Source organism: Stigmatopora argus, chromosome 1 (genome assembly GCF_051989625.1).
Source record: "Stigmatopora argus isolate UIUO_Sarg chromosome 1, RoL_Sarg_1.0, whole genome shotgun sequence".
In the NCBI taxonomy this organism is placed as follows: domain Eukaryota; kingdom Metazoa; phylum Chordata; class Actinopteri; order Syngnathiformes; family Syngnathidae; genus Stigmatopora; species Stigmatopora argus.
The window spans coordinates 8,599,518-8,627,077 of NC_135387.1; the positions used below are offsets into that span (position 1 = coordinate 8,599,518).

At 41.4% G+C, this 27,560-nt stretch overlaps 1 protein-coding gene across 4 annotated transcripts; it reads left to right on the plus strand.

Moving 5' to 3' along the window:
- On the plus strand, positions 1 to 27,445 carry LOC144071911 (zinc finger protein GLI2-like). Of its 4 annotated transcripts, none has more exons than XM_077597416.1 (14): positions 1 to 140; positions 5,574 to 5,671; positions 15,753 to 15,861; positions 18,855 to 19,048; positions 19,319 to 19,507; positions 20,917 to 21,103; positions 21,191 to 21,365; positions 21,893 to 21,988; positions 22,554 to 22,712; positions 23,158 to 23,307; positions 23,418 to 23,582; positions 24,644 to 24,913; positions 25,994 to 26,293; positions 26,368 to 27,445. In XM_077597416.1, exons 2-14 carry the CDS (start codon positions 5,584 to 5,586, stop codon positions 26,662 to 26,664), a joined length of 2,379 nt encoding a protein of 792 aa, XP_077453542.1. In that variant the 5' UTR covers positions 1 to 140; positions 5,574 to 5,583; the 3' UTR covers positions 26,665 to 27,445. The 4 variants fall into 4 exon arrangements, with proteins under 4 accessions (XP_077453542.1, XP_077453559.1, XP_077453549.1 ...); XM_077597433.1 differs by having other exon boundaries at positions 26,000 to 26,293; XM_077597423.1 differs by having other exon boundaries at positions 21,194 to 21,365.
- Positions 27,446 to 27,560: the final 115 nt, after the last annotated feature.

The window sequence follows — 27,560 nt, forward strand, 5'->3', positions numbered from 1 at the left end:
TTCACGGATCCACTTGGAGAAGTTGCGAGTCAGGCAGCCGACTACGAACGCCGAACTTTTGGATCGAAACCGGACGCAAGACTCTTGGTCCCACTTTTAATTCGCTCAAGAGGCAGAATAAAAAAAAATCGCCAGACTAGGTAAATTGTTATTGCTTTTGTTTTTCTTTCTTCTTATTTTTTTATACACCAAAAGTTAAATACTATCTCCAAGTCTTGTTTTGTTATTGTTTCTTAACGCTAAATCATTTAAAATAAGAGAATTTTGATATTAAAATACAAATGCTCTTGCTGCAATTTCACAATTTTACCTAGTTTTACAAGGCAAAATTAAAGCTTCTGTTTAATCCAGCCAATATATGATTGTGTATTTACTTTAAATATGATATTGGATCAATTTTGTAAATCATGTTATTAGTATTTGATCTGTAAGGTTAGCATAATAAATGTATGGTGGGCATAATCATAGTTGACATTATTCATTTAACACGTGTAGGGCACTCATTCAACTATTTGGCCAACAATGATAGTGCTTGTTGTCCAATCCATTTTACTGGGAGATGCTGGCAGTGCTGCCAGCCCTCCCAGTCAAAATGGATTGGATGTCAAGCCCCGACAATGGCATTGAAAGCTGATTTAATGCCAATCCTACTATTTAAAAAGAATTGGATAGCTATTGTTGTCAATTTTAGAAAATGAGTTAATAGTAAATAATCTCTATTTTTTCTTATTTTTATTGTTTGAATAAAAAGGATAAAAGGCAATTATTTTTTTTCATTTAAAATGTTTGGGCTTTAATATGTTAAATCATAATAGATGTGGAAAAAAACTTGAATAAAAAGTTAGCACTGCAAATAAAATCTTTAAAATATTGATAATTTTTTTTATTGAGATAAAAAATGGGAATTTAATTTTTTTTATTTGCTATTATTATATATTATTTTTTATTTCATATTTATCAACGTGAGGTATTGTAATGCTTTTATTCATTGTATTTTTTAAATTAATAATAATTTTCTCTCTCAATTTATTGGCTGCTATAGTTCATTACATTTGGACTGGGAGACTTGGCAGCAAATAATTGCAAAGCGGAATGGATGTTGAGCTCTGTCAATGGCAGTGAAAGAGGGACATTTTCAGCCAGTCCTCACATTTTAAACTACGTCTATATAGTTGTCATTACCATGCAAAGACTTGAATACTATAAAATCAACAAATATAATTTATTTTAAAAAAACCTTGAGTTTTATTGAAGGGTAGAACTGGAGTGTATTCATTTATCTTACATCTGTAATATTGTTTTTACCAACAATGTATTCATTTATAATTGTATGTATTCATAACAAAATATATACAATATAAAAATAATTGAGACCTAGTGTATTTGGACATCAACTTTGGGTCACCCAGGCCACACTCATATTTCAAAATTATATATATATATATATATATATATATATATATATATATATATATATATATATATATATATATATATATATACATATATATACCGATGTATGTATGTGTGCGTGTATGTATATAGCTACACCAAATTTTGAATGGAAGTCACTTGCCCTTTATGGATGAAAGCTCTGATGGTTCGTCAGGTGGCGCTCAAATGTTTGAAAAGTTGTTTGCATTATTCTTTGAAGTGTCAAAGAAGGTGAACAAATTGAGGGCAGCCCTTCACATGACTGACAGGTAGGGAAGGAGGAGTAGGTGTTACCAAATCTGTGACGGCTGCGTCATTCTCTTACCACCGTGGGTGCCTTCATTGGCTTTTCGCATTTTTGGTAATGTCGCCAGTGGAGACGGACGGAATGGAAGAAGCAACCAGCAAAATATCATTAAAAGCGCGTAAAATTAACAGCAGTGCTGCAATTGCAAGTCATAGCTTTGTGAATAAAATGCATCTCTTTATACTATACTATATTATATAGATATACACATGCATACACACCTATACATATTTACGTATGTATATTATAATAAAACAAGCAGCTCTCAAAAGGATGTGAGATCATGTTTGATTGGTCCTATAAATTCAAAAGTCATCCACCTTTATTTGCACAGAAGCCAAACAACACACGCAATAAACAAGTCCCTTCCTTCCGACGGCAGTCTATTTTCGACTCGGGTTTTTTTACGGGACCGCTATTATTCAAAGGAGAATAGGTGGTGGGCCCCGACCATAAATTCCAGCAAGTGGCCCTCGTGAAGGGATGCGCCGGCGAGGAATTGACAGAGATTTTACTCTACTGCGCCGTGACCTTTTGAGGCTGAGACGCGGGCTCGTTTGTTAGGGTGACAAGTGCGGTGTTCATAATTCCACATTGAAATTCATTATTTGCCCAGCCCCGATCTCATCCGATTTGTAATCAGGATCTGCAACTCCGTGCTGGCGGGATGGTTCCCAGATGTTTGCAAGGCACAAAGAAAGCTGTACTTGAGGGTAGCTGTCCAAGTTATTAAGCAATTTGTTTGCCCACCTGTGCCACAATTAGAACAAAAACTAAAATGCATTTAACAAGGAAAACATACATTTAGGAGTACTGTCTTATCACAAGCTTGATTAAAGGAAACAATGACCAAGAAATAGCATGTAAATGACCACTTTAACGGCGGTTCGATGGAGCGAGGGGTTAGCACGTTGGCCTCACAGCTCTGGGGGCCTGGGTTCAAATCCAGGTCATGTCCATCTATGTGGAGTTTGCATGTTCACCCCGGGCCTGCGTGGGTTTCCTCTGGGTACTTCGGTTTCCACCCACTTTCCAAACACATGCATGGTAGGCTGATTGGAAACTCTAAATTGCCCCTAGGTATGGGTGTGAGCATTGTGTGTCTCCTTGTGCACCCTCCGTGACCCTAATGAGGATCAAGTGGTTCAGAAAATGAGATGAAATGACAGCGTTAATGTAACGTCATCTATTTTATGTCATATTAGCAGGTTTCATTTTTTAAACTGTTTGTGCTGGATCAGTTGGGGAAAAACCTGCACCCACTGCGGCCCTTTTTGGACTGGATTGGACACTCCTGCTCTAAATTCTCCCTAGTTAGTGTGAGCGTGAATGTTTATTCATCTCCTTGTGCCCTGCGATTAGCTGGCAATCAATTCAGACCTACTGCCCATAGTCGGCTGGGATAAGCTCTTTTAAGCTATTTTTGACCATTTCTGTGTTAAAACATTTCACACAAAAATTAAAAGCGATCTTGACAAAAAAATGCAGATCTAAAAGTTGACAATGTTTAGTGATTTTTTTGCGTTTGTCACATTATGATGGGATTTTGTTGGAGGGATGTCCTCCTTGTGTGTGCGTGTTTCCCCTCCTCTCATAGCCATCTGCTTTGTGTTAATTTGATGAGCCTTTTTTGTATACAATGAGAATGTTTAGTGACATCTGGCATGGAAGTATTACTACCTTTACCTCGTGTGTCTCGTACCAGTAAGTCATGTTTTGTTTTTTGTGTCCTCCTCCTGTTTATTTTGTCACTTGGATATTCAACCTTTGTTATTAAAAGAACCAAAGTTTTTACACCAGCAATTCTCACCGTTCTTTTTCCTGCATCCTGAGTTCAACTTCACCACAGCCTACACCGTTAAACATGACAGCGTTTTGGTATATAGATTCAGATCAATTGATCGCAACATCCCTATATCATAAATTTACTGAAGGCACACCATGTTTTTGGAAGGTAAATATGATGTAATGAAATTCAGGAGTCTTAAAACTATGGCTATTATGTGTTATTGTAAGCCATTTTTAAACAATAAATCAATGCAGACTCTTATAAATGGGCACAGTCTTGAAACAGACATTCACTGCAATTCAGACAGGTTTGTTTACATCACCACCATAACATTTTAAATCGTATCACCAGATGTCGTTAAAGCATGCATGCTTTTTAAATGTTGTTTTTAAGCATGATTTTAGGCGGAGGGGTAAGAAAAGCCCGTCAGCCCACCAGTCTTCTGTTATTGGGAAAAAACACTGCATGAGTTAATACCACACTTAAATTGTTTTGAATGTATTTGTTAAATCACTGAATACAGACGCTCCCCTACTTACGAACGAGTTAGGTTCCGAGCGATTGTTCATAAGTTGAATTTGTTTGTAAGTTGATTCAGTGCTATATTTTGTATTATAATTTATGTTTAAGGCCTATTGAAGGTTTATATAAGTGCATTTGTATGTTTAAGGCTTGTATAAGTAACACACGTTGGTTTGTACTGAAAAAAACATTTAATAAAATGGAGAGAATATGTACAGTACTGTATAGAGAGAGAGAGAGATTTATGTATTAGAAACTGGCCGAAAGAAGCGATCTAACGACGATTGCACAGTTTTCTTCTTTTTTTCATCATAAATGATGCGGTAGCACTGTATGGCATCATTCAATTGATTTGCAAACTTTGTGCAACGTTCAATATTTGGGTCCTGCTGCTCGATCTTTCTGTTTATAAATGGTACTGACGGTCGAACGATTCAAGTTGTATGCCCGTGAAACGCTCAGCACTCTCACGCGCATCAAGCTTCGTTATTATTGCCACTCGTTTCAAATGAAATGGCTTGCCTCTTCCTTGCAACTCCTTCAATAGAAGCATTTCGCTTTTTACCAACCATATTCAATAACGGATGCACGAGATATTTAATGATACAAATGAAAAAGGTTCTTTGCCCACTGGAGATACGTTCACGGACTTCCGCATTGCAACGAAGAAGGTAGATGCTGGGTGAGCTGAGCTCTCACAGCGCCAGGCGTATTAGCGGCGGGAAGAAGCACTACTCGGAAAAAAATACAAAATTGGACTTACGAACATTTTTCGACTTAAACGCAATTTGCAGACATGTTCGTATGTACCGTTGTTCGTAAGTTGAATGTTCGTAAGTAGGGGAGCGTCTGTAACTGTTATTCATTAGGGCTATAAACTTTGTTTGCATTGGTCTTGTGATAAACCAATTCTCTGCTAAGTATCATCTTTTAGTGCTAATAGACAACCTTTGCTGCCAACCCTCCCAGTTGAAATGGATTGGATGTCTATCGCTGAAAATGCCACCAAAATATGATCGTTAACCTATTTCTTAAAAATCTGTTACATGGAAGTCTTTCCTTATATTTCAGCAACACGCTTATTTATTTAGATAGCTATTTTTTTATTTATCTACTTATTTATTACCTATTTATTTATGTCTAAAATGTCCTTTCCTGTGTCTGTATTCTCACCCTCTTTCTACTGTCACAATGAAATTTCCCGAATACGGGATGAATAAAGTTATCTAATCTAATCTAATCTAATCTAATCTAATCTAATCTAATCTAATCTAATCTAATCTAATCTAATCTAATCTAATCTAATCTAATCTAATCTAATCTAATCTAATCTAATCTAATCTAATCTAATCTAATCTAATCTAATCTAATCTAATCTAATCTAATCTAATCTAATCTAATCTAATCTAATCTAATCTAATCTAATCTAATCTAATCTAATCTAATCTAATCTAATCTAATGTCAACAAATCACGACTAAGATCTGTTAAGTTGATAGCCCTGTGTTTTTTTGTCCTTCAGATGCTCCGCCATGAAGGCAACCAGAGCTGATGAAAAAAAAGACAAAATGGATGTTAGCGGTTTTGGAGACCTCCTCAAGAAGCCACTGGAGACGCGAGGTAATTTTCAACTCGAAGGGGAGGCCATGAATGTTGCCTGTGAGCTACTTATGTGGTGGGAGGGAGGGGTGATGAAATAATCAAATATGCATATCAAAGATAAAGCGCTTGTGGCCTCGCAGTCAGGGATGTTAAAGAAGCCGCCATGTGAAAGTGCATGACTAATAACAAATGCTGGCTTTTAAGAGCGTGTAAGCGCTGATCAATAGACGAGGCGCTGAGAGAAGACAGGTCAGCGTTTGGGCTGTTGGACTCGAGAACTGCTCAACGCTCCAGTCATGATTTAAAGATACACATGTATGTGGGATGAAAGCTAGGCCAAATCAGGGACAAAACCATAGTGCATCATTTGGATCAGGGGTGTTAAATACATCTTGGCAACTTAGTTATGGTTGGATGAATCTACTGTCAAGTGGATCAACAATTATTTTGTCAGTTTTAGAGACATTGTTGACTGAAATTAGTCTGAATATATATATTTGTTTTCTTTTTTTTACAAACCTCTTACTAACAAATATTTCTTTGATTGCTTCAACACAAAAGAGAGCAAGTCGATGTCATAGACATGAAAAATAATGAACGAAGAGAACAACTAAAATAGTAGGCTACATGGTCCCTAATCATTAAACCACAAAAATTCAAAACACCTCAGCATCACGGATTGAACTATATAATTTTGAGACCCACTAACTATTTGAACTAATATGTTACATTTACAATATGCTCCAACACCTGTTTTCAAAACAAGGATGTGTTACGCACATTCCTCTCCATTTCCACCTCTAATGAGACTATGCAGGCAGCAAAATGCATTTACGTGGATTCATTCCTCTCAACTTTAGCAGAAAGATGTCTCCAGTCTCTAATTTGATATACCTACATATGCGTTATTATAATACAAAGCATTTCTGTGGACGGCCCGGTTGCGCGAGTGGTTACCGCGTCGGCCTCACAGCTCTGGGGTCCTGCGTTCAAATCCAGGTCACGTCCACCTGTGTGGAGTTTGCCTGTTCTCCCCGGGCCTGCGTGGGTTTCCTCCCACATTCCAAAAACATGCATGATAGGCTGATTGGACACTCTAAATTGCACTTAGGTTTGAGTGTGAGCATGAATGGTTGTCCATCTCCTCGTGCCCTGCGGTTGGCTGGCCACCGATTCAGGGTGTTGTCCCCCGCCTCTGGCCTGGAGTCAGCTGGTATAGGCTCCAGCACCCCCCGCGACCCTAATGAGGATAAAGCGGTTCATAAAATGAGACGAGATAAGCTTTTCTGTTTTCAAAAAAGGCCAGCAAGGCTCATCATAGCTCCAGTCTAATTTCTTTCTACGGGGTAGCTTTCATTCCAACCATCTATCTATTCATCTATCCTTCAGAAATTCACCGATTGCCATTCTCAAGAGAAGGTGACCCTATGGGTCTGCATGGGTCCATTTTTAAATGATGTAGATCCTTAAACTAAATAAATAAAACAAAATCCATCCAGCCGAATTGGCCTTATCTGTTGGAAAACAACACTCCATAGGAGAATTTTATCTGCATGTTAACTCGAGCATGAGTACGTGCTGCTTTTAGAAATAATATCCAGCACAGGTGAGAAGGGTGAAAATTATAATAGGCGGCTGAGTTGACTTGGTAACTGCTACAATGCATCAGAACAAACGTTGATATTCGCTTTAATCATGGTGATTGAATGTGATTGAAAAGCGCGGTGGTCATTTATAGTGTGACTGAGTGTATGAGGTGTGCGTTGGCATGCGAACAAGCCATTGGGCGCAAGTGTGAAAAAAGGCATTTAATGAGGCATATGCCGAACGATGACGCCACTGTGTTCCTAATACGACGTAAGGGCATAGACGGGCAGGGAACTTTTGAAGTGGAAATGGGTGGTCCAGTGAAGCTCCATGATGAAGAAATCCAGCTTTTACATGTAAAGACAGACGAGACCTTGTTGAATATTTTAACGAGGCCAGCGCTAGAGGGGGCGATATTGGTTGAAGCACTCTGAGACGTTGGAAAAATAACTACTGTCCCAAGTTATATGCTACGACTTCTCGCATCTCATCTCATCTCGTTTTCTGGACCGCTTTATCCTCACTAGGGTCGCTAGCTAACTTCGGGCCAGAGGCGGAGGACACCCTGGATTGGTGGCCAGCCAATCACAGCGCACCAGGAGACAAACAATCATTCACGCTCACACTCATACCTAGGGGCAATTTAGAGTGTCCAATCTGCCTACCATGCATGTCTTTGGAATGTGGAAGGAAGAAAAGCCCATGCAGGCCCGGGTAGAACATGCAAACTCCACACAAGTGGACCAACCTGGATTTGAACCCAAGCCTCCCACTATGAGGCCGACGCACTAACCCAGGGGTGTCAAACTGGTCCTCAAAGGGCCGCAGTGGGTGCAGGTTTTCATTCCAACTCAACAAGAGGATACCTTTTGCAAGTGTAATCGTTAATTAAAGTCAGGTGCTACTTAGGGTTAGAAGACACCTGATTGGTTAAAATGTCGGCACTGGATCGGTTGGAACAAAGACCAGGACCCACTGCGGCCCTCGGCGGAATCGGTTTGTCACGTGCACTAACCACTCAGCCACTGGGCGGCCCATGCCACGGCTTATATTAGGCAATTCAATATTTGGCAGAATAAAGTTGCACAGGAAAAATACAATTACGGGCAGCTGTGGTTGCCAGAATTTCATGTACCTTAGATTACAAGCAGCTTGTTTAGAACCAAAAGACAATTGTTGCGCTATTTAAAATAATTCTCTTTTGAAAAATGGTTGTTTGACAAATAAATGTTGAGTTTACACACTTAGAGAAGGTGAAGAAATTCAATCATCGTTTATTAGGGTCCGACAGCCGTTTCTGGCCACCATAAAAAAATTCAACTCTCTACGTTGCACGGTTTGGACAAACGTAGTGAGAGAATCTTAACATACACACTCACACACTCATAAATCACGCTTCATAAGGTTTATAGATGAGGGGAAAAAACAATTGTAATGCTTCTGTGTTTTTGCTATTTCTATTTTTTTAAACTGAAAATGATTGTAAAATTATGAGCTTGATGGCTGTGGTGACATCTTTGCACACCTTTGTCATTTTTGACAACATATTCCGTCATTTTGGCAGTTGAGTGGACAGACTTCTGAGCAATTGAAGACAGAACAAGTGTCGAACCTACATAAAATGGGTGTCAAAGTCATTTTTGCCACATCTGAATTGCGATTTCATTCGGAAGGTCATTGTGGCTGCCGAGTCAGGCTGCTAACTATACTGTAATCAACAGATACAGTATTCTGATTGTCTTGATTCTTGATTTATCATTTGCGTGAAGACATTGTTGAGGCTTCGATCCTGGGTGGGTCCTTACTGTGTGGCGTTTGCATGTTCTCCCTGGCCTTGCGTAGGTTTTCCACAGGGTACTTTCCTCCCACATTCTAAAAACATGCAGGATAAGCTGGTTTAACACTCTAAACTGCCCATAGGTATGAGTGTGAGTGGGAATGGTTGTCTGTCTCCTTGTGCCCTGCGATTGGTTGGCCACCGCCTGGTGCACGTAACTAGCTGGGATAGGTTCCAGCACCCCCCCCCCACAACCTTTGTGTGGATAAGTGGTTCAGATAATGAATGAATGAACAATGTAGTAAGTAGTAATAGTAATATAATTTTATGTACTACTACATATAGTAATGGTGGGAATAAGCATTATTTAGTCACAAGTTAAAAATATAAAAAATAAATCGAAAGTTAAAAAAAAAAACGATGAAACCAGGGAATTGTCGCTTTTTTTTAATAATTCAAGCAACCACAGCTTCACAATAAAATTCCTCTGCCGAACTTTCTCATCTTATGTTTTAATTTGAAGTGAACAACATCACAACATGCTGTCCGCAGCCACAGAGATATCAGCTGACAGAGTAATTACTTGTGAAATTTCTCAAGCCCTCGTCGGGCGGCGCCTGATAAGTAAACACAAAGCCAGACGGGGCGAGGTCCTTGAGGCCCAAACTAATATACGACAGCCGCTTTTATGGTGTGGGGACGCTACTCACTTTTGCCCACCTCGAAGCCGCCGTGTCGGCTGTTTTATATTCGCCGGCCGGGTTATTTATTTGGAACAATTTCCTCTCTATCACACAACGCGGCTAATGCCCAGTTTTAATACCTTATTTACACATGGAAACATGTGCAGAGAGGAGGAAAATGAATGGACCCCCGCCTCCCGTTCCGATCTGTTATATCACAGTTTAACAATCTGGATTGCTAATAGAACCATTTATCATGGCACGCTCATTTATTCCACGGGAGCGGCCCAGGTCTCGGTCCCAGAGGCCTATGGAAATGGGGTGCGTGTAATGAACCTCAAGCGAGAGTCACTTTGTTTAAAAAGTGGAGATGCGGCGCTTCGAGTCAATTAGAATGGGCCCAGGTGCTCTTGCGCGCTACCCAAACACAAGCCGTAACTCGACCTTCTTAATTCAATTGCATATCAAAAAATGCGGGAAACCTGAAGCAATGTGAAATAAAAGTGGCTCGTGACTCAACCTGGCTGTTATTCACCCATTATTCCTTTTACATTTAGTTTGGCCAGAACTGAGATTTCAGACTAGAGATTTTCTTCATGTAGTATCAAATAGACTTTGTCACAAATTTTAGTTAGCTTTGAAAATTCAATCCCAACTTGATAATAACATCCAGATTTGTTGAACCTGATTTGTGGCTGTTTGGCAAAAGGTGAGTGGGGGTGGGGCCAGGCGGCTTTAAGAGAGGCGTGTTAGCGATAAGGAGGGTAAGATTGGGCGAATTATTGATGATAGCGAGGCGCAACTGGAGGCCGCCGCTGCCGGAAGCACCTGGAGTGAGGAGGGGGTGATCGGGCCTCTGGCAGAGAAAAATGCACTTGGTCAAAAGAGAGGAGGACTTATCTTCCGGAGGGGGACGGCATAAGACGGAGAATAATAGCCCCCCGTCCAGGGGTCACTGGGATGTCTACCTTTTGGCTTGCTCCTAAACACACTAACTCCAAAAGTAGCTAAAGTTAATGACCAGCTGCAGCACAATAGTTTACACACAGACCAAAGTCTTTTTTTTATTTTTGTTAAATATATTCCACTTTTGTGTTGAGTTAAATTTACAATGTTAAAAAATATGGGGGGCCTGGCAGCTGAGTGGTTAGGGCGTTGGCCTCACAGTGGTAGACCTTTGTTCAAATCCAGGTCGGTCTACCTGAGTTGAGTTTACATGTTCTCCCCAGGCCTGTGTGGGTTTTCTCTGGGTACTCTGGTTTCCTCCCACATTCCATGGTAGGCTAATGGACACTCTAAATTGCCCCTGGGTATGAGTGTGAGCATGTATGGTTGTTTGTCTCCTTGTGCCCTGCGATTGGCTGGCCACCAATTCAGGGTGTTCCCCGCCTCTGGCCCGAAGTCAGCTGGGATAGGCTCCAGCACCCCCCGCGACCCTATTAAGGATAAAGCGATTCAGAAAAGGAGATGAGAGATGAGAGAGATGTTAGTTTCATTGAGCTTGCACCATGTGTTTTGTCAATAATTGTCATGCTTGCAAATGTTTTTTTTCCCCAAATACAAAAATGTTTTTTGGGGGTTCTTGCAACTGTGAAGTAAGAAATTGATTGTCTTGCCTCTTTAAAAATTCAGTGTGCTTGCAGAATTAGAATGGCTTCACAATTTTCGAAAAATGAGCCTTCATTTTTTGGATTTTCCACTCTTTATTATTCAATAATATGTATTAAACTATAAAACGCTTGGTGTACTCATCTTATACGTCAATGATGAATTTGCATTACTTATACATCAATTATTTTACTCAATGGAGTGGAAGTGTTACTCTTGGCCAAGCTTATCCTCACAAGGGTCTGTGGGAGGTAGAACTTATCCCAGCCAACCATGAGCGGGAGGCAGGGTACACCTTAAACTGGTTACTGGTTAATCACAAGGACAGTTATGTAAAATAAATAATACAAATTTTACAAAAAGGCGGCCAGGCGGACGAGTGGTTAACACGCCAGCCTCACAGTTCTTGTGTCAAGGGTTCGATCCCAGGTCGGTCCTTACTGTGTGGAGTTTGCCTGTTCTCCCGGGCTTACGTGGGTTTTCTCTGGCTGCTCCAGTTTCATCCCACATCCCAAAAACATGCAGGGTAGTTTGGTTTAACACTCTAAATTGCCCCTACGAATGAGCGTGAGTGTGAGTGGTTGTCCGTCTCCTAGTGCCCTGCTATTGGTTGACCACCTATTCAGGGTGTCCAGCAACCCCGCGACCCTTGTGAGGATAAGCGGTTCAGAAAATGAATGAATGAATATTTTAAAGTCTTATTCTCATCACACGCATAACAGAGTTGAATTATGAAAAATAGAAGGGGACAATAATTTATTTTTTTCATTTTTTGGGAAAACTGTTTGATGATGACTCATTGCAAAACCCAGGCATGCACAGAGTTTGGCAAGGCCATGGAGAATGATTCCTTGGAAATGTTGGGCCAACTTCCGTGTCTCAGGAGGGGAAAGCAGTGCACCACTCTCACAGTGCCTACGAGGGACGGGGCTATGCTGACCTCGACTTGGGATGTTGTGAATCAGTGGGCCAAATACTTCAAAGACCTCAACTCTACTGACATGCTCTTCCGTGTGGGAGCAGAACCTAGGGACTCTGAGGCGGCTTCTCCTATCTCTAGGGTTGTAGTCACTAAGAAGCTCCTTGGTGGCAGGGTTGATGAGATCCACCCGGAGTTTTTAAAGGCTCTGGATTTTGTAGGGTTGTATCGTGTTGACACACCACTACAACACCGCATGCACATTGAGGACAGTGCCTCTGGATTTTGCAGACCGGGGTGGTGGTCCCGTTTTATAAAGGGGGACTGGTAGGTGTGTTTCAATTCCAGGGGGATCACACTCTTTCTCCCTGGCAAGGTTTATTTAGGGGTGTTGGGGTGCTTTTTTGTCTTGGCCATAGAACAGTGGCTTTAGCTTTATACATTCAGCATGGTGTATGGGTTCACTTGCCTGAGTTCAGTGCGGGCAAGTGTGGGATTAATTTCTGTTTGGTGGTGGTATGATTGGGCAAGCGAATGGTTGTCTGTCTCTGTGTCCCCCCTATGGCTGTCTAACGCCCAGTTTAGGTGTAGTCTGTCTTTCGCCCAAAGTCTGCTGGGAGCCAGAACGGGTCTAAATTTCATAGAAGAAAAAAAGATGGTGATGTTAATAATATTCCAGACCGGCCTATTGCAAAATTGTTGCATGGGCTCACACCTGCACGGAAAGCCATTAGTGCCATCAGACTAATTGTTGTGCGGACACACTTTGTCTTGTGGCTGTTGGTGACGTTAGATGTAGCTAATTAACCACCAAACCAGGCCAAGTGTGGACTGAAATAAATAAGGTTGTTTTCATATGACTGATTTCATTCATAAGACCAATCAATGTTTTTCTGACACCGTATTGACCATCATCGTGCACGTCACCACCATTTTGTAAATCGATCAGCCTGGCTTTCGAGTCCCATTGACAGTAGAGCCATTTATTGGTCATGTGGCATTCTGTTAACAAAGAACCACTAAGAAACTTTCCGGTGTTATTCTTAGATGCTCTCACCCCCGAAGCAGGGGGAGAACTGGGTCTTTGTTTAATTTAGAGATGGCACATTGGAGTCATTTTCCGTAATCCCAGGCGCCCCCCTGGCGAGGGTGCCGGTGGGCTAATATAGATGTTAGCTGGGGAGCACAATGACAGGCCCACAAGCGCCATTTAATTGATGCTATTTTAATTATCGCTCTCGTTCCCCAGCACGCCGGCATCTCTTTATCACGCCGCGTACGGGATGATGAGGTAATTACTTAATCTAGACAAACCTGTGTGTTAAGCAGCACTATTAAACACGCCGGTCATCAATCAGCCACGCTAGAGGTGATTACGCCACGCCGTGATCACTCTTTCAACATATGCACTCTTCTAAGTAGCCAAATTACGCTAACGGCATGCAGATGACACACAAGCTGGCAGAGGAAGCCGTGTGGCCTCGCCATCTTGAACTCAGTGAAGTGGTGCTTGGCGTTAGATCATAGTTTTACTTTCATTTTCTGATGCTTCAGAAGGGATCTGAGAAAATTGAACAGAAAGGGAGGTACTTTTCATACATAAAAATAAGGGAAAAAGTAGAGGTAGAGTGTGGATGTGACCAGGGTAAAACAAACACTAGCTAAGATTAATAGATAGAGTCTAAGCGGGCCGTGCGCCTGGGTGGGGAGGGGGTTCTGGGGGACCTCTAGTGGGGATGCATCAGGTAAGTCAGCCTCCCCGGCTCTCACCGGTGCTCAGGTTTTGTGCCTCCTGCGGCAGCACAACAATGGAAGTGTCTCAGTGATGGAAAGAGAAGAACAAGTCGACTGCAGTGGCGCCGCTTAGATGGGTGGCCCTCTGAGAAAAAGCCAAGATTACAAGTGCTTACGTCCCATACGGTTCACTCCTCTTGATTAGTGACAGTCTAAAAAGAACACTTCCACGAGTGACTATACGAAGTGCAAAGTGGTCATGGAACATGGACGCTGCATCTCGCCAAGTTCTGTTGACGTAAAGAGGATATTTAGAGAGGCGTCTGGGGAGCGGTCAGTCTGTCAGCGTGTCACTAGTGTAGCGTGAGAAGAATGGACCAGGAATGCTGAGTCGTGAAGGTCTGGAGCCCCCGTGAGATGCGCAGGCCACTCGACAAGAGCAGATAATGATCCATGACCGTGACCTCCACCTACTATGCTGTGTGGACAAAAGTGAGGAAAATCCTCACATTTAGTTCAATATTTGTGAGATGTTCCACCAAAAATAGACGACATGACACCCGCTGCAGGCAATGTATGCATTATGTACAGAATATATAGTTTCAAAATGTTCCATGAATAAAATCTCACCTCCGAAGCTTTCATGTCAGTTTTGCATGCCAGAGATGCGATTGAGAATGTTTTTTGGAAGTAGAACAGTTTCCCATGAATGTTAATTAACAAAATACTCCCAAAGATCACTGGATTCCTCTTTTGTGAAACGACATTAGGGTGGATGGTTAAAATTATGCTCCTTTACCTTCAATTTGAGAGGGTTCAAGAGATGCTAAATAGGTTTTAGCTGTGGTGTTTTTTTTCCATCACCTTCATCATCAGTATGTTTACTAAGGCAGTGGTTGAGTTGAAATTTGGGTCCTTATTAAGGGGAGAAATCCTGCATTTGCGGTTGTCCAGAACACAAATGTCAAACAGGGCACTGGGAAGGTATCATTTTGTGTAGCCTGAAAAACTAAGCCATTTTTTGTTCACTGAAATAATTTAAATAACATTTCTGCAGTCCAATTTGCAAGAAAATGTACTGAAAAATCAGAGAATATTTGCAGGTTTTTTTGGAAAACTCTCAGGTAAAATAAAATTGATCATGCACCGATTGTTTTAAATTAAAAATATTAAAAGTTAAATGAGAAGTTATACTCTTTTTGGATTTTGTAATACAAATAAAAAAGCAACCATGAAAAATTTTAAACGATAAAAGAATAATATTTACGACTCTATAGTTTCCTTTTGTTGAAAAAAATAAGACAGGAAATATTGTTTTGTCCCATTTTGGACCTAAACAAATGTAAATAAATATAGAAAAACTGAAGAAATAAATGAGACTATTTGCCATGGAGCCTATTTGAAAAAAGGATTCAGACAAACAACAATATCTCTCAAAAAAAATCGACTATGGAAACATTTGTCAATTTATTTAATCATCGATGAGTTGTTGATTAGTCGATTAACCTAGTAAACAGATGTCACGGCCCTTCGCAGTAACCCATAATAATGATGTGGCACGCAGCAAAGATAAGTTAGACACAGGTGCTCTGAAACAGGAGATAATTTTTATATTCTTCCCAATACATTATCATCATCAAGACAAAGTCCAACAAACTAACTATGGCTTTTAGTTAAATCTGTAGTTAAGTCAGTTAATCAGCAGTTAAGTCTGCTTTTGTTAAATCTTGAACCCACTTTAATTTTTCATGATTCAAAGGGCCAACATTTGACCTGTCTGCTCTTTTGCAGTGGCCCCACACATCTTCTCATCCTTCCACAAGCCCTTCGCCATGGACTTGCACCATCACGAAGGATGCCACTCGTATCATTACGAGCCGCACGTCCACGCTGTACACCGGTGAGGAAACGTTCACCTGGAATAGACTCCAGCTCATTCACCCCCTTGTGAGGATAAACGGTGTAGAAATTGGATGGATGGTGTGCCCCTCCATTGAAATGCACACATTTTACGCTTGGCAATAGTGGAGCCATTTATCACACGGTCTTCGTGTGCGTGGGGCGCTCGTGCCGGTGGAGGTTTTTACGCCTGTCCTCTGACTCGGGCACCTTGATTAATGTGATTTGATCTTGACAGTGGACCCCTCATTCATCAAGACCTTGATCTAGCTGTCCCTCCCATCGCTGCTGCCAAATTCGCCTAATTACAGCAACATTGAGCCATAAATGAATTGTTGTGTCATTTGTGGTCCGGCATGGCACTTTGTTACGAGCTGTTGGCATTTTGTAACGTTGCCCGTAGCGCCGTCAGGGGTCCCCTGCTCCTTCATGGGGAGACATGACACTTCAGCGCCAGCCGCTTCATCATTGCAAGCTGACACTGGGTGCCAAATGCTGTCACACGGTACAGAAAGAGTACAGTATGGTATGGGTATACTGTACATAGATAGATTAGATAACTTTATTCATCCCGTTTTCGGGAAATGCACTGTCGCAGTAGCAAAAGGGTGAGAATACAGACACCATATGTATGTGTATATGTATATGTATATGTACATGTACATGTACATGTACATGTACATGTACATGTACATGTACATGTACATGTACATGTATGGCATGATGATAATGTACATGTCCGTGAATTTCCTAGCGACGCCTTCAGCTCTCGGAATCAATCCAAGCCTCAAAAACTATTTTATGGCTATAAAACCTCTACAGCTGGTGGTCAAAAGTGGTCAAAAGTTTACATACACATGAAAAACATAATGTCATGGCTCTCTTGAGTTTCCAATTATTTCTACAACTGATTTTTCTCTGATAGAGTGATTGGAACAGATACTTCTTTGTCACAAAAAAACATTCATGAAGTTTGGTTCTCTCATGACTTTATTATGGGTGAACAGAAAAAAGTGATCAAATCTGCTGGGTCAAAAATATACATACAGCAGCGCTAATATTTGGTAACATGTCCCTTGGTCATTTTCACTTCACAATTCACAATTACGCGCATTTGGTAGCCATCAACAAGCGTCTGGTTGAATCTTTGACCACTCCTCTTGACAGAATTGGACTTGTTTCTTCAGCATTGTCCACAAGTTCTCAATGGGGTTTAAGTCAGGACTTTGGGAAGGCCATTTGAAAACCTTAATTCTAGCCTGATTTAGCCATTCCATTACCACTTTTGATGTGTGTTTGGGGTCATTGTCCTGTTGGAACACCCAACTGTGCCCAAGACCCAATCTTCGGGCTGATGACTAGGTTATCTTGAAGAATTTGAAGGTAATCCTCCTTCTTCATTATCCCATTTACTCTCTGTAAAGCACCAGTTCAATTGGCAGCAAACAGCCCCACAGCTTAATACTACCACCACCGTGCTTGACGGTAAGCATGGTGTACTTGGGGTTAAAGGCCTCACCTTTTCTCCTCCAAACATATTGCTGGGCATTGTGGCCAAACAGCTCGATTTTTGTTTCGTCTGACCACTGAACTTTCCTCCAGAAGGTCTTATCTTTGTCCATGTGATCAGCAGCAAACTTCAGTCGAGGCTTAAGGTGCCGCTTTTGGAGCAAGGGCTTCCTTCTTGCACGGCAGCCTCTCAGTCCATGGAGATACAAAACACGCTTGACTATGGACACTGACACCTGTGTTCCAGCAGCTTCTAATTCTTGGCAGATCTGCTTTTTGGTGATTCTCGGTTGAATCTTCACCCTCCTGCCCAATTTTCTCTCAGCAGCAGGTGATAGCTTGCGTTTTCTTCCTGATCGTGGCAGTGACAAAACAGTGCCATGCACTTTATACTTACAAACAATTATTTGCACTGTTGCTCCTGGGACCTGCAGCTACTTTGAAATGGCTCCAAGTGACTTTCCTGACTTGTTCAAGTCAAGGATTCGCTTTTTCAGATCCATGCTGAGCTCCTTTGACTTTCCCATTGTAGCGTTTGTCAGCGTTTGCATCCAATGAGCCCTATTTAAATGGCCTGACACAACTTTCTAAGTGTTGCTGTATGTATATTTTTGACCAAGCAGATTTGATCACTTTTCCTGTTAACCCATAATAAAGTCATAAAAGAACCAAACTTCATGAATGTTTTTTGTGACAAAGAAGTATCTGTTCCAATCACTCTATCAGAGAAAAACCAGTTGTAGAAATAACTGGAAACTCAAGAGAGCCATGACATTATGTTCTTCACAAATGTATGTAAACTTTTGACAACAACTGTATATATGTATATATATATATATATATATATATATATATATATATATATATATATATATATATATATATATATATATCATTTTCTGAACCGCTTTATCCTCATTAGGGTCACGGGGGGTGCTGGAGCCATACCTAGGGGCAATTTATAGTGTCCAATCAGAAAACATCTCTATTCTGCTGAAGGAATCAAATTCATAGAGACACTAAAATTCACTCTCTCACACATACATGAAAACGGAAAGTCTTACAGGCACTACTGAAACTTTTGCACAAACAACTCACTACAATTATTCAAACACAAAACTAAAATTCTCAGTCAGTACTGTAAATGGACTCATAGGATTTATTAACCTCTCACTCTCAAATTCACATGAATGAAAAATTCACACCCATTCTACACAGCTCCCACACTACTAATTAAACACTCACTTGTACGGAACTGAAATTCTGAGAACTACCACTGAAACACTCAGACACACTCTACTTAATATAAAAGCATTTGTGTTGAGGATTTCTGAAATGCCTTTTAACCCAAATCCCATTCAATAACTGTACAAATGGTGACTACATAAAAATACTTTTACCCGTTTGCTGAAGACAAGCAGACATTGTGGCTCTGAGCATCAACAATCACTTCCAGATACGCTAATCAAAGTGTTTCCAACCCAGGCCTGTAGGTTTGCCAGGCAGACCCATCATCTCCGACGTCTCCCTGATTCGTCTCTCTCCTACGTCCATGTCGACCGGCGACTCCCCTTTCAGCCCGCAGCATGTGTATGTCAACCCTCACGTGGAGCACTATCTGCATGGAAGCCCAACGCTGTCAATGATCTCAGCAGCTAGAGGCCTCACTCCCTCTGACTGTAAGTCCGACCTAACAAACTTTTACTTGGCAGGGGAAGTTTTTCAATTCAATAAAATGGCAGCCGCCTATAAACCGCTGCAATTTGATCCAAGAAAGGTGATTTGCAGGGTGCCAGGAATTAGACTTCGGGATTGGAAGGGAGCAGAGGACATAAATCTTCTCCTGCGTTCTGTCGGATAGTGAAATAAAGCTTAAAAAAGCACAAAAGTTCAGGAGTACAAAAGCCAGGTTTTGTGTCATCAACAGCATGTAACTTTATCATCCTCAGTGTCTCACGAGCCCTTTAGAGATGCCGGCCTGTTTGGGCTACAGCCACCTTCGCCAACTGGGCTCAGTCTGACCAGGGAGTATTATCAATTGATGGCCAGTCACCACAGCGCCTACGGCGAGCTTCTCATGCAGGGGACAGGTTTAGCGGCTGGGACCCACCTGCCAGATTACGTGGCCCCCATTGATGGTGAGTCCTGTCAAGATGACATGAGCCCCCTCTACAGTCATTGTATGTACTTTACATTCTCAAATAAACACTGTGTAGTTTTTATAAATTATTTATGAATAAACTATCATGTCTAAAACCCAGTTTAAGATTTGCAATCTAAGATTATAGCAAAAAAAAAAACTAAGACTCTAAAACACATGTCAAAGTGGCGGCCCGGGGGCCAAATCTGGCCCACCGCATCATTTTGTGTGGCCCGGGAAAGTAAATCATGAGTGCCGACTTTCTGTTTTAGGATCAAATTAAAATGAAGAGTATAGATGTATATTAAATTTTCTTTGATTTTCCTCCTTTTTAATCAATAATTGTAATTTTTTAATCATTTTTTTCTGTGTTTTTAGTTCAAAAATCATTTTGTAAATTCTAAAAATATATTAAAAAGATAAAAATAAACATTGTTTTAGATCTATAAAAAAACTGAATATTCAGGGATTTTAATCCAGTTCTTTTAATCCATTTATTTAAAACAATTAAATATTATATCTAAAATGGTCTGGCCCACATGAAATCGAGTTGACGTTAACGCAGCCCGCGAACCAAACCGAGTCTGACACCCCTGCTCTAAAAGGTTGAAAATCCGATACCTCTTGTCATATCAAAACAACAACTCCTGGTTGGGGGCCCACCACTCAACTCAAATTATTAGGTTAATTAATCTAATGGTACACCATTTTTTAAAACTCCTGTTCATTTTTTAAATAAACAATTTGAACAGTTTAGTGGTTGAGTTTATATTAATATTAATACATTAAAAATAGCTGAGTTTGAAATTCAAATCAACAAATTTTACTTGAACTTTCAAGGTTTAAAGGAAAACTAAAGTAAAAATGGGAGCTCAGTGCGCAGACCCCTGAGCGAAGCATCTTATTTGCGTGCCCGGTTGAAACTGCATTCTTATTAAGGTATTGGGAGTGAGGCTATTAGTTCAACAACATACTATTCTAAATTCAATTTATTCAGATTCAGAAGTATGGCAAACAAACTTGAAAGAGCAAGTTAATTAGACTCATTGATCATGTTTGCAATATTAACTTAATACAGTGAGTTACGAAGACTAAAAATAAATTCCTTAAAGAATTTGAGACATGTCTACTTAAAAATTTCAGTTGACCTCTAAGTTAAGGAGTATTCAAGATCAAGTGCACTTCAGACTTGCGGCTTAATCTCATTTCGACCCAATTGGAATCAATTCACACTAAATTGCCCTCATTAAACATTAGGCTACGAGCCCGTCTGCGGTATATCTTATCTGAGGTTATTATGTGTAACAATTAACAATTAGCTTATACATAACAAGTAAAGAAAATACTAATTAAGGCAGAGAACCGAAGAGGTCATTTAAAGATGTCTGGGCTGTGCATCGTCCACAGTGTCGCGGCTGGCTCCCAGGCTGAGCAGGAAGAGGGCCCTATCCATCTCACCGCTGTCCGACACTAGTGTGGATTTCCAGGCGATGATCCGGAGCTCACCCAGCTCACTAGTGGCTTATATCAACAACTCCCGGTCCGGCTCGATGGCGAGCGGCTCGTACGGACACCTGTCGGTTGGAGGACTTAGGTGAGCAAAACTCTTCACGACAAATACAGTGAACGGTCTATTTTTTCACCATAAAAGACGACATATTCCCCCTTATGTTTGCATCAGCAGCCCGTCTTTGGCCTTGCCTCCTCCCATCAACTCTGTGGCCTACCAACATCTGTTGGCTTTGGGCCATGTCCCACCACTCATCCCGCCACCGACCGCCTACCCCGGCTGCCAACCAGTCCTAGGCATTCCCTCGCTGTCTGCCCCCGCCCGCACCACTGACCGGACATACCAAGTAAACTCATTTTTACACGAAACTCATTTGGGTTTCATTCATTGTCGTTAACAAAAAGTTAGACGGCCGATCTATTTTGAAATGGAAGGCTGACAGCCTCTTCCAGTCAAAATATCTGTCGCCATTACTGTCAGCCAATGAGTTAAAATTTTGCACTCACCCTGCCCTCTATTCTTTCCTGTCCTCACGCTTGACCATCAATGAAATGTATTGGACGAATAAAATACAAAGGAGACGGAAAAGCACCGATTTGGCACATAGTGATTTACACCTTATAACAGCATGGAGTGTTATATTGTATAAAAATAGAATTTAGTCCAACACTTTTAAACACAGTCTTAATGTTACCAAGCAGGGTCCAACCTGCTTGTGACATCACCTCTTTTGAGTGTGACTATTGGCTAGCAAACTTAATTTTTTTCAAGGTTAACTTCATGTATAACAAGCATTTTTTTCAACAGTGAGAAAACAATTCATCAAAGATATTCTTAAATAATACTGATTAGCCTAAAATGTGTTCTCTTCAGAACCCTTGCGGAGAATCAGTCATCAGCTGCACACTTGAACCCATCATCACCAAAAGGTCAAAGGTTAAACCTGATTCCAAAGCACCAAGTTCACTAGTGAGTGAATATCGATCCCTCATGTGACCTCCTTGTGAAACAAATTTGTGATTTAGAAAAGTCCGCACGGTAAGAGCTTTGCGTCTCTCCGCACCCTCATTACAACACTCCAACAGCAGCCCCCCCAAACCCCTTCCCGACCCCCCTCTCTCCCGAGATAGTGTAAACTGTGCCAGTGTACTTCATTTTCATGAAATATTGGCCGATGGTTTTGGCGTCATGTGAGGATTTTTTTCTTTCCCGTTCCGTGACAAATTCCCGCCTCTTCGTGGATGGCGACGCAAGTTGCCGCGTGATGCATGAGCGCGGCGCCGGTGGTAGGCGTCTTGGGGCCACCACAATTGATGAAGATGGGGTGCTCGGCCCAGACACAAACACGCTGCAGTCAGCATGTTCACACGCACAATTGCACATGCGTATGCGTCATTTCAAGGAAGATCCAGACTGATCAATAATTTTGGGGAAATTTGGATCACAGTTTGTAAATCTGGACCTTCAATTTAGGTATTCATTGTCATTTTGTCCCAAAGATGTTCAACCGTTTCCGTGTGATGTCGGCCCATAGGTTAGCGTGCCGCCACAGAGCCATCGAGGAATTTCATTGGAGCCAAAGGAGGACGTGGACTGTGACGACGCCAAAGCAGATCCGGAAGTCACGTTTGAGTCCAACTGTCACTGGGAAGGCTGCAGCACTGAGTATGAAACACAAGACCAGCTTGTGCATGTAAGATTTCAAGTCAAGACATCTGGGGGAGTCAGTTTGTGGTGTTGATGACAACAGTTTGGATGACTTTGACACTTAAAAAATTCTTTGCCATTGATAATGGCTGTAATTCAATGATGATGTGGCGTGAGCAGAAGAGTCTAAAACAAATGTAATAGGATGTGCAGAGCTATAATAAAGTGATTAAATGTTAAAATATTTCTGCCAGCCAGCCACCTTCCCTCTTCCAGTCATTGGAGGGGCATGGAGTGGTCCTTGCGATGATTACAGATTATTCAATTTAAAAATGATAAAGCCTTCAGTAGCTGTAAGAGAGTGCAGCTTTGCATGATCGTGGATATGAATACTCATGTTTCTAATTTTATGATAAACTGCGACAAGATTTATTTCTCCTCTTTATCTCTGTGGTCAACTACAAATACTCAGGCATGTTTGTGTCCAACAGCACATCAATAATGATCACATCCACGGGGAGAAGAAAGAGTTTGTGTGCCGGTGGGATGAATGTTCAAGGGACCAGAAGCCCTTTAAGGCTCAGTACATGTTGGTGGTTCACATGCGCCGGCACACAGGAGAGAAACCGCACAAGTGCACGGTAGGTGACAGATGGCTAAGAAATGGCCTACGGCACCGTGGGGAAAAACTGACTCTTTTGCTGGAGAGCGGTATCTGATATTTTGTTGCCGTCTTGTTTGTGAGCCGCAGTTTGAGGGCTGCTTTAAGGCATACTCTCGTCTGGAAAATCTTAAAACGCATCTGCGATCTCACACTGGGGAGAAACCCTACATGTGTGAGCACGAGGGATGCAACAAGGCCTTTTCCAACGCTTCGGACAGAGCCAAACACCAGAACCGTACACACTCCAACGAGGTAAAAGTCATGACAGGCTTGTAAATGAATGTTTTAGATTAAGACAAATAGGCCATTGCAGGCTTAGAGGACATTTTACACTCTCTTTCAATTTTTTTTAAATAATCCACTTAGAAAATACTAAAATATACTTATCCTGAGACCAACAACAACATGTATATATCAAATCAATCATGTATAATACAAATGTAAGCATACATCAACCACACTTTGCTAATCAAGCCTTTTAATGTTTATGACCTCTTCTTGAGGAATAAGTATCAAACAAGAGGTATCTTATTTTTCAAGAAGTTTGAAGGTAATTGGATTAAATTAGATAACTTTATTCATCCCGTATTCAAGAAATTTCACTCATGTCACAGTAGCAAGAGGGTGAGAATACAGAAACAGGAAAAGACATTTTAGACATATATAGGTAATAAATAAATAAGCGTGTTGCATGATATATATATAATAATAATAATAATAATAATAATAATAATAATAATAATAATAATAATAATAATAATAATAATAATAATAATAATCGGACATAGGCCATGTCGTCATTACCACAACACAAAAAAGCCTACTTGTCATCACACGCAGAAACTGCGTGTGACGAAATTGATGGTGCTTCTCCATAAGCTACGTTTAATCGGCAAAAGACCTAAATAAGTGTAAGTTACGGACTTGTAATTTGTCATTCCGCTGTTGTGGATACCGGTCGCTTACCTCTCGATTACATACAGGTCGCTTACCTCTCGATTACCGCACACTGTCTGCCACTTACCTTCCTTCAAGTCAGCTAGTAGGAGGCAGATCACCAACCAAACATCTATGCATATGCCGCAGTATATATATATACATACATATACTACATACATCTGTATCTCTCTCTCTCTCTCTCTCTCTCTCTCTCTCTCTCTCTCTCTCTATATATATATATATATATATATATATATATATATATATATATATATATATACCGGTTGGTCTTAACATTCAGACATTTCAGACAATATCTGTTCTTCTTCGTCAATTACCTAAATATAAGCTTGTGACAATCCGCATCTTGACAGAAACCGTATGTCTGCAAGATCCCGGGCTGCATTAAGCGTTACACCGACCCCAGTTCGCTGAGGAAGCATGTGAAAACGGTCCATGGGCCAGAGGCGCACGTCACAAAGAGGCAGCGTGGCGACCTGGCGCCCAAGCTGCCGTCTCGGGACGACACCGAGAACCAGACCCTTAACACAGAAACAATTGATGAGAGGAGAACAGATGAAAGCCCTCCAACAGGCTTTGGGGACTACAAGCATGTTAAATCTATCAAGACGGAAAACTCTGTGGTAAGATGCTCATCCTTTTCAACTACATGATGCAACTTTACAGGCCTAGAGAGAATAAAATATCTTTGTTTTGTTCGTGCCCTTCTCTTACATTATGAGCGGACTTTGTTGAGGTGAGGCTGCTTCCAGCTTTTTCCATTTCAAGCAATCATTTTTCATTCTCCACCATCTTGTTGACTGCCCTGCAATCATCTTTTAAAATGTGGAGCGAGTTTAATGTGCTTGAGCAGAGTTTGCCGGCCTGCTTCAAATCTGCATTGAAGGCAGAAGCGCTTCTTTGTGGCTCGCCTCTAATTAATATTGAAGGAACATCTAATCGTTAGCTGTATTAGAATACTACACATCCACCGCAGCCGGCGTGTGAGGCTGTGGATGAAACCTACAGTGGAGAGCCGTCACACAGCCTGAACATGATAAAAGCCACTGCAGGATTAATATTCACAATGTGGGAATTGGTTTTGCTGCTCTCTGCAAACAGAGTCAACCATCAAGCTGTGATCAAGACAGCTTTTTTCGCACTGAATACATTAGAGTCCCAGCGGCAATTGAATGTTTGCAGGGATGCCTGTACTGGCCTCTAGAAAAGGCAACAACAATGACTATGTTTCATTCGGAAGAACAAACACTTCAATCCTAAAGTGAAGTATCAAAAGGCCTTTTTTAAAGTCTGTAAAATACATTTTCCAAAACAAATCACAGGGCACGTTAACGTGTTGGCAAGATTGAGCAGAAGAAAAAACTGTCGCTTCACGTGATGATTGGCCCGTTGCTCTGGCTCTGCCTCAATCTTCCTTTCATCCTGCCCATTTCCTATTCACAGACAGACTAAGGCAGGCTGTAATCTAAGAGACGCCCCACCTCTTCAGCCCTTTCCTAAGAAAACACTCATTATTTACAATTAAGATGGCTGAGGATAAAAGTCGGGCTGCTCTCTGTGCCATGTTATGGGTCGCGTTAGGCTAGCTGATTGGCCTCAGCTGTCATCACTGAGCTCAACTATAACTCATCGTCACCCCTCTTCACCATGACCTCCTCTGGGCTGGGAACTGGGACAAATGTTGGCAATCTGCTCATTTGTAGATGCAGCAGCCCATCCCTGGCAGTCAGTCATCGTGTAACATCGAACCGACACCACTTGGTGGGGCCACCGACGATGACGGTGGAGTAGAAAACGGTGGCGACGAGCGGAGGAAGCCTGGGGGACTTCGGTACGCTTTGGAGTCTTTGGCTAATGACGATTCCAATGGCGGAGAAGCAGCAAGTTACAGAATACAGAAGAAGCTCAGCCCTCTTTCACTTTTGGAGTGTCTGAAGAAAATCAAGAAGGTGAGAGACTCCCGTCAATGGACCACCTTCAGCTGCCACCAGTACCAGCAACCAGTGAGTTGATACCAGTTGAAACCGCAGTCTTCCAGAAGCTCATGTTATCTCCTGTTATTCTTCTTGTTTGGCAGCGTTCCTCTGGCGGATTGTGGGTGGTGACCCAGTGCCATCTCTTAGAGTGCCGTCTCTTAGAGTGCCGTCAAGAGCGCCGAGTTCACTTTGACACTCTCAGCCTCCGCTCCTCGGGCAGGTCTCCACTTCGCTGCACCAGACAAAACTTCACAAACTCCATTCAAATCCACCTCATCTGCTATCGCATTGTGATTCGGGAGGAACGATCTTTGAGTTTGACCCTACCCATGCAGCCACTAGAAGTTTGCACCCTACACCTCTTGCATATATCCAGAAAAAAAGTATTAGTAATTTAGTGATTTGGAGGAATCCTACTTGAGACAAATGGCTGTCGATTCTCTTGACCTTGCTACAAATGCACTAATGATTTCGGTGGGGAGAACACTCTTCCCATGACAACAATTGACCCAACAAGGTAACAGACGGGAATGGTAGCCTACAGCTCTTCAGAATGAACAGGTTAACCAGTTCTGCTGCAATCACTTCAATGAATATTGGTAGAAACCAAACCAGGTAGTACAATACGTAAGTTGCTACACTACCAAGTGACAGTGGCCAGTTCAGGATACTGGACTATCAGCTCTCTCCAGGAATGATTTAGCACTGTGTCTCAGTTCACATGAAGTGGCGGAGTGAGGAAAAGATGGACTTGTTTGACCAAGTTTTGCCCAAGGACAACATGTTTTTTGGATTCCATTAAATGAAAACATCCTGAAGCTGGCACATCAATCTTGTGTTGTGTCAGTGATGTGAAGAATCCACAGTTACTGTTGCCGTCTCTGCAATCTGCTCTTATCTTGTACAAATGCTTCCTTTTGACAAGCCATATTTAAAAGAACCATGTGAACAAAAACGGTGTCAGTAGTCATGCAAGCACCTGGCTTTCATGTTGATATCATTGAGCCACAATTTCCCAAACCTTCCTGTTCTTTCTTGTTTAGTTTCTGTGACTATGGCAACATGAACCCAAACAGTGATCCAGGCTGCTTGTATGCAAATATCCTTTTAAAAATTTTAAGAAATACAATGGCAACAAACTGTTCTGGTGTCATCCTTCAAGGAGATGTTCAGGCAAAAATCTTGGGACTTTATTTGTAATGAACCTCTTTTGTCCTTGATTCCCCATAAAATTTAATTATTTATCTTCATATCTTCAATCAATCTTCATGGAAGCAGTTTGGTTCATTTACCA

Coding starts and splice junctions, on each gene's coding strand:
- LOC144071911 (XM_077597416.1), top strand. CDS start 5,584: ATGAAGGCAACCAGAGCTGATGAAAAAAAAGACAAAATGGATGTTAGC. Junction 21,104..21,190: donor CTGTCGGTTGGAGGACTTAG/GTGAGCAAAACT, acceptor TGTTTGCATCAG/CAGCCCGTCTTTGGCCTTGC. Junction 21,989..22,553: donor CCAAAGCACCAAGTTCACTA/GTGAGTGAATAT, acceptor GTCGGCCCATAG/GTTAGCGTGCCGCCACAGAG.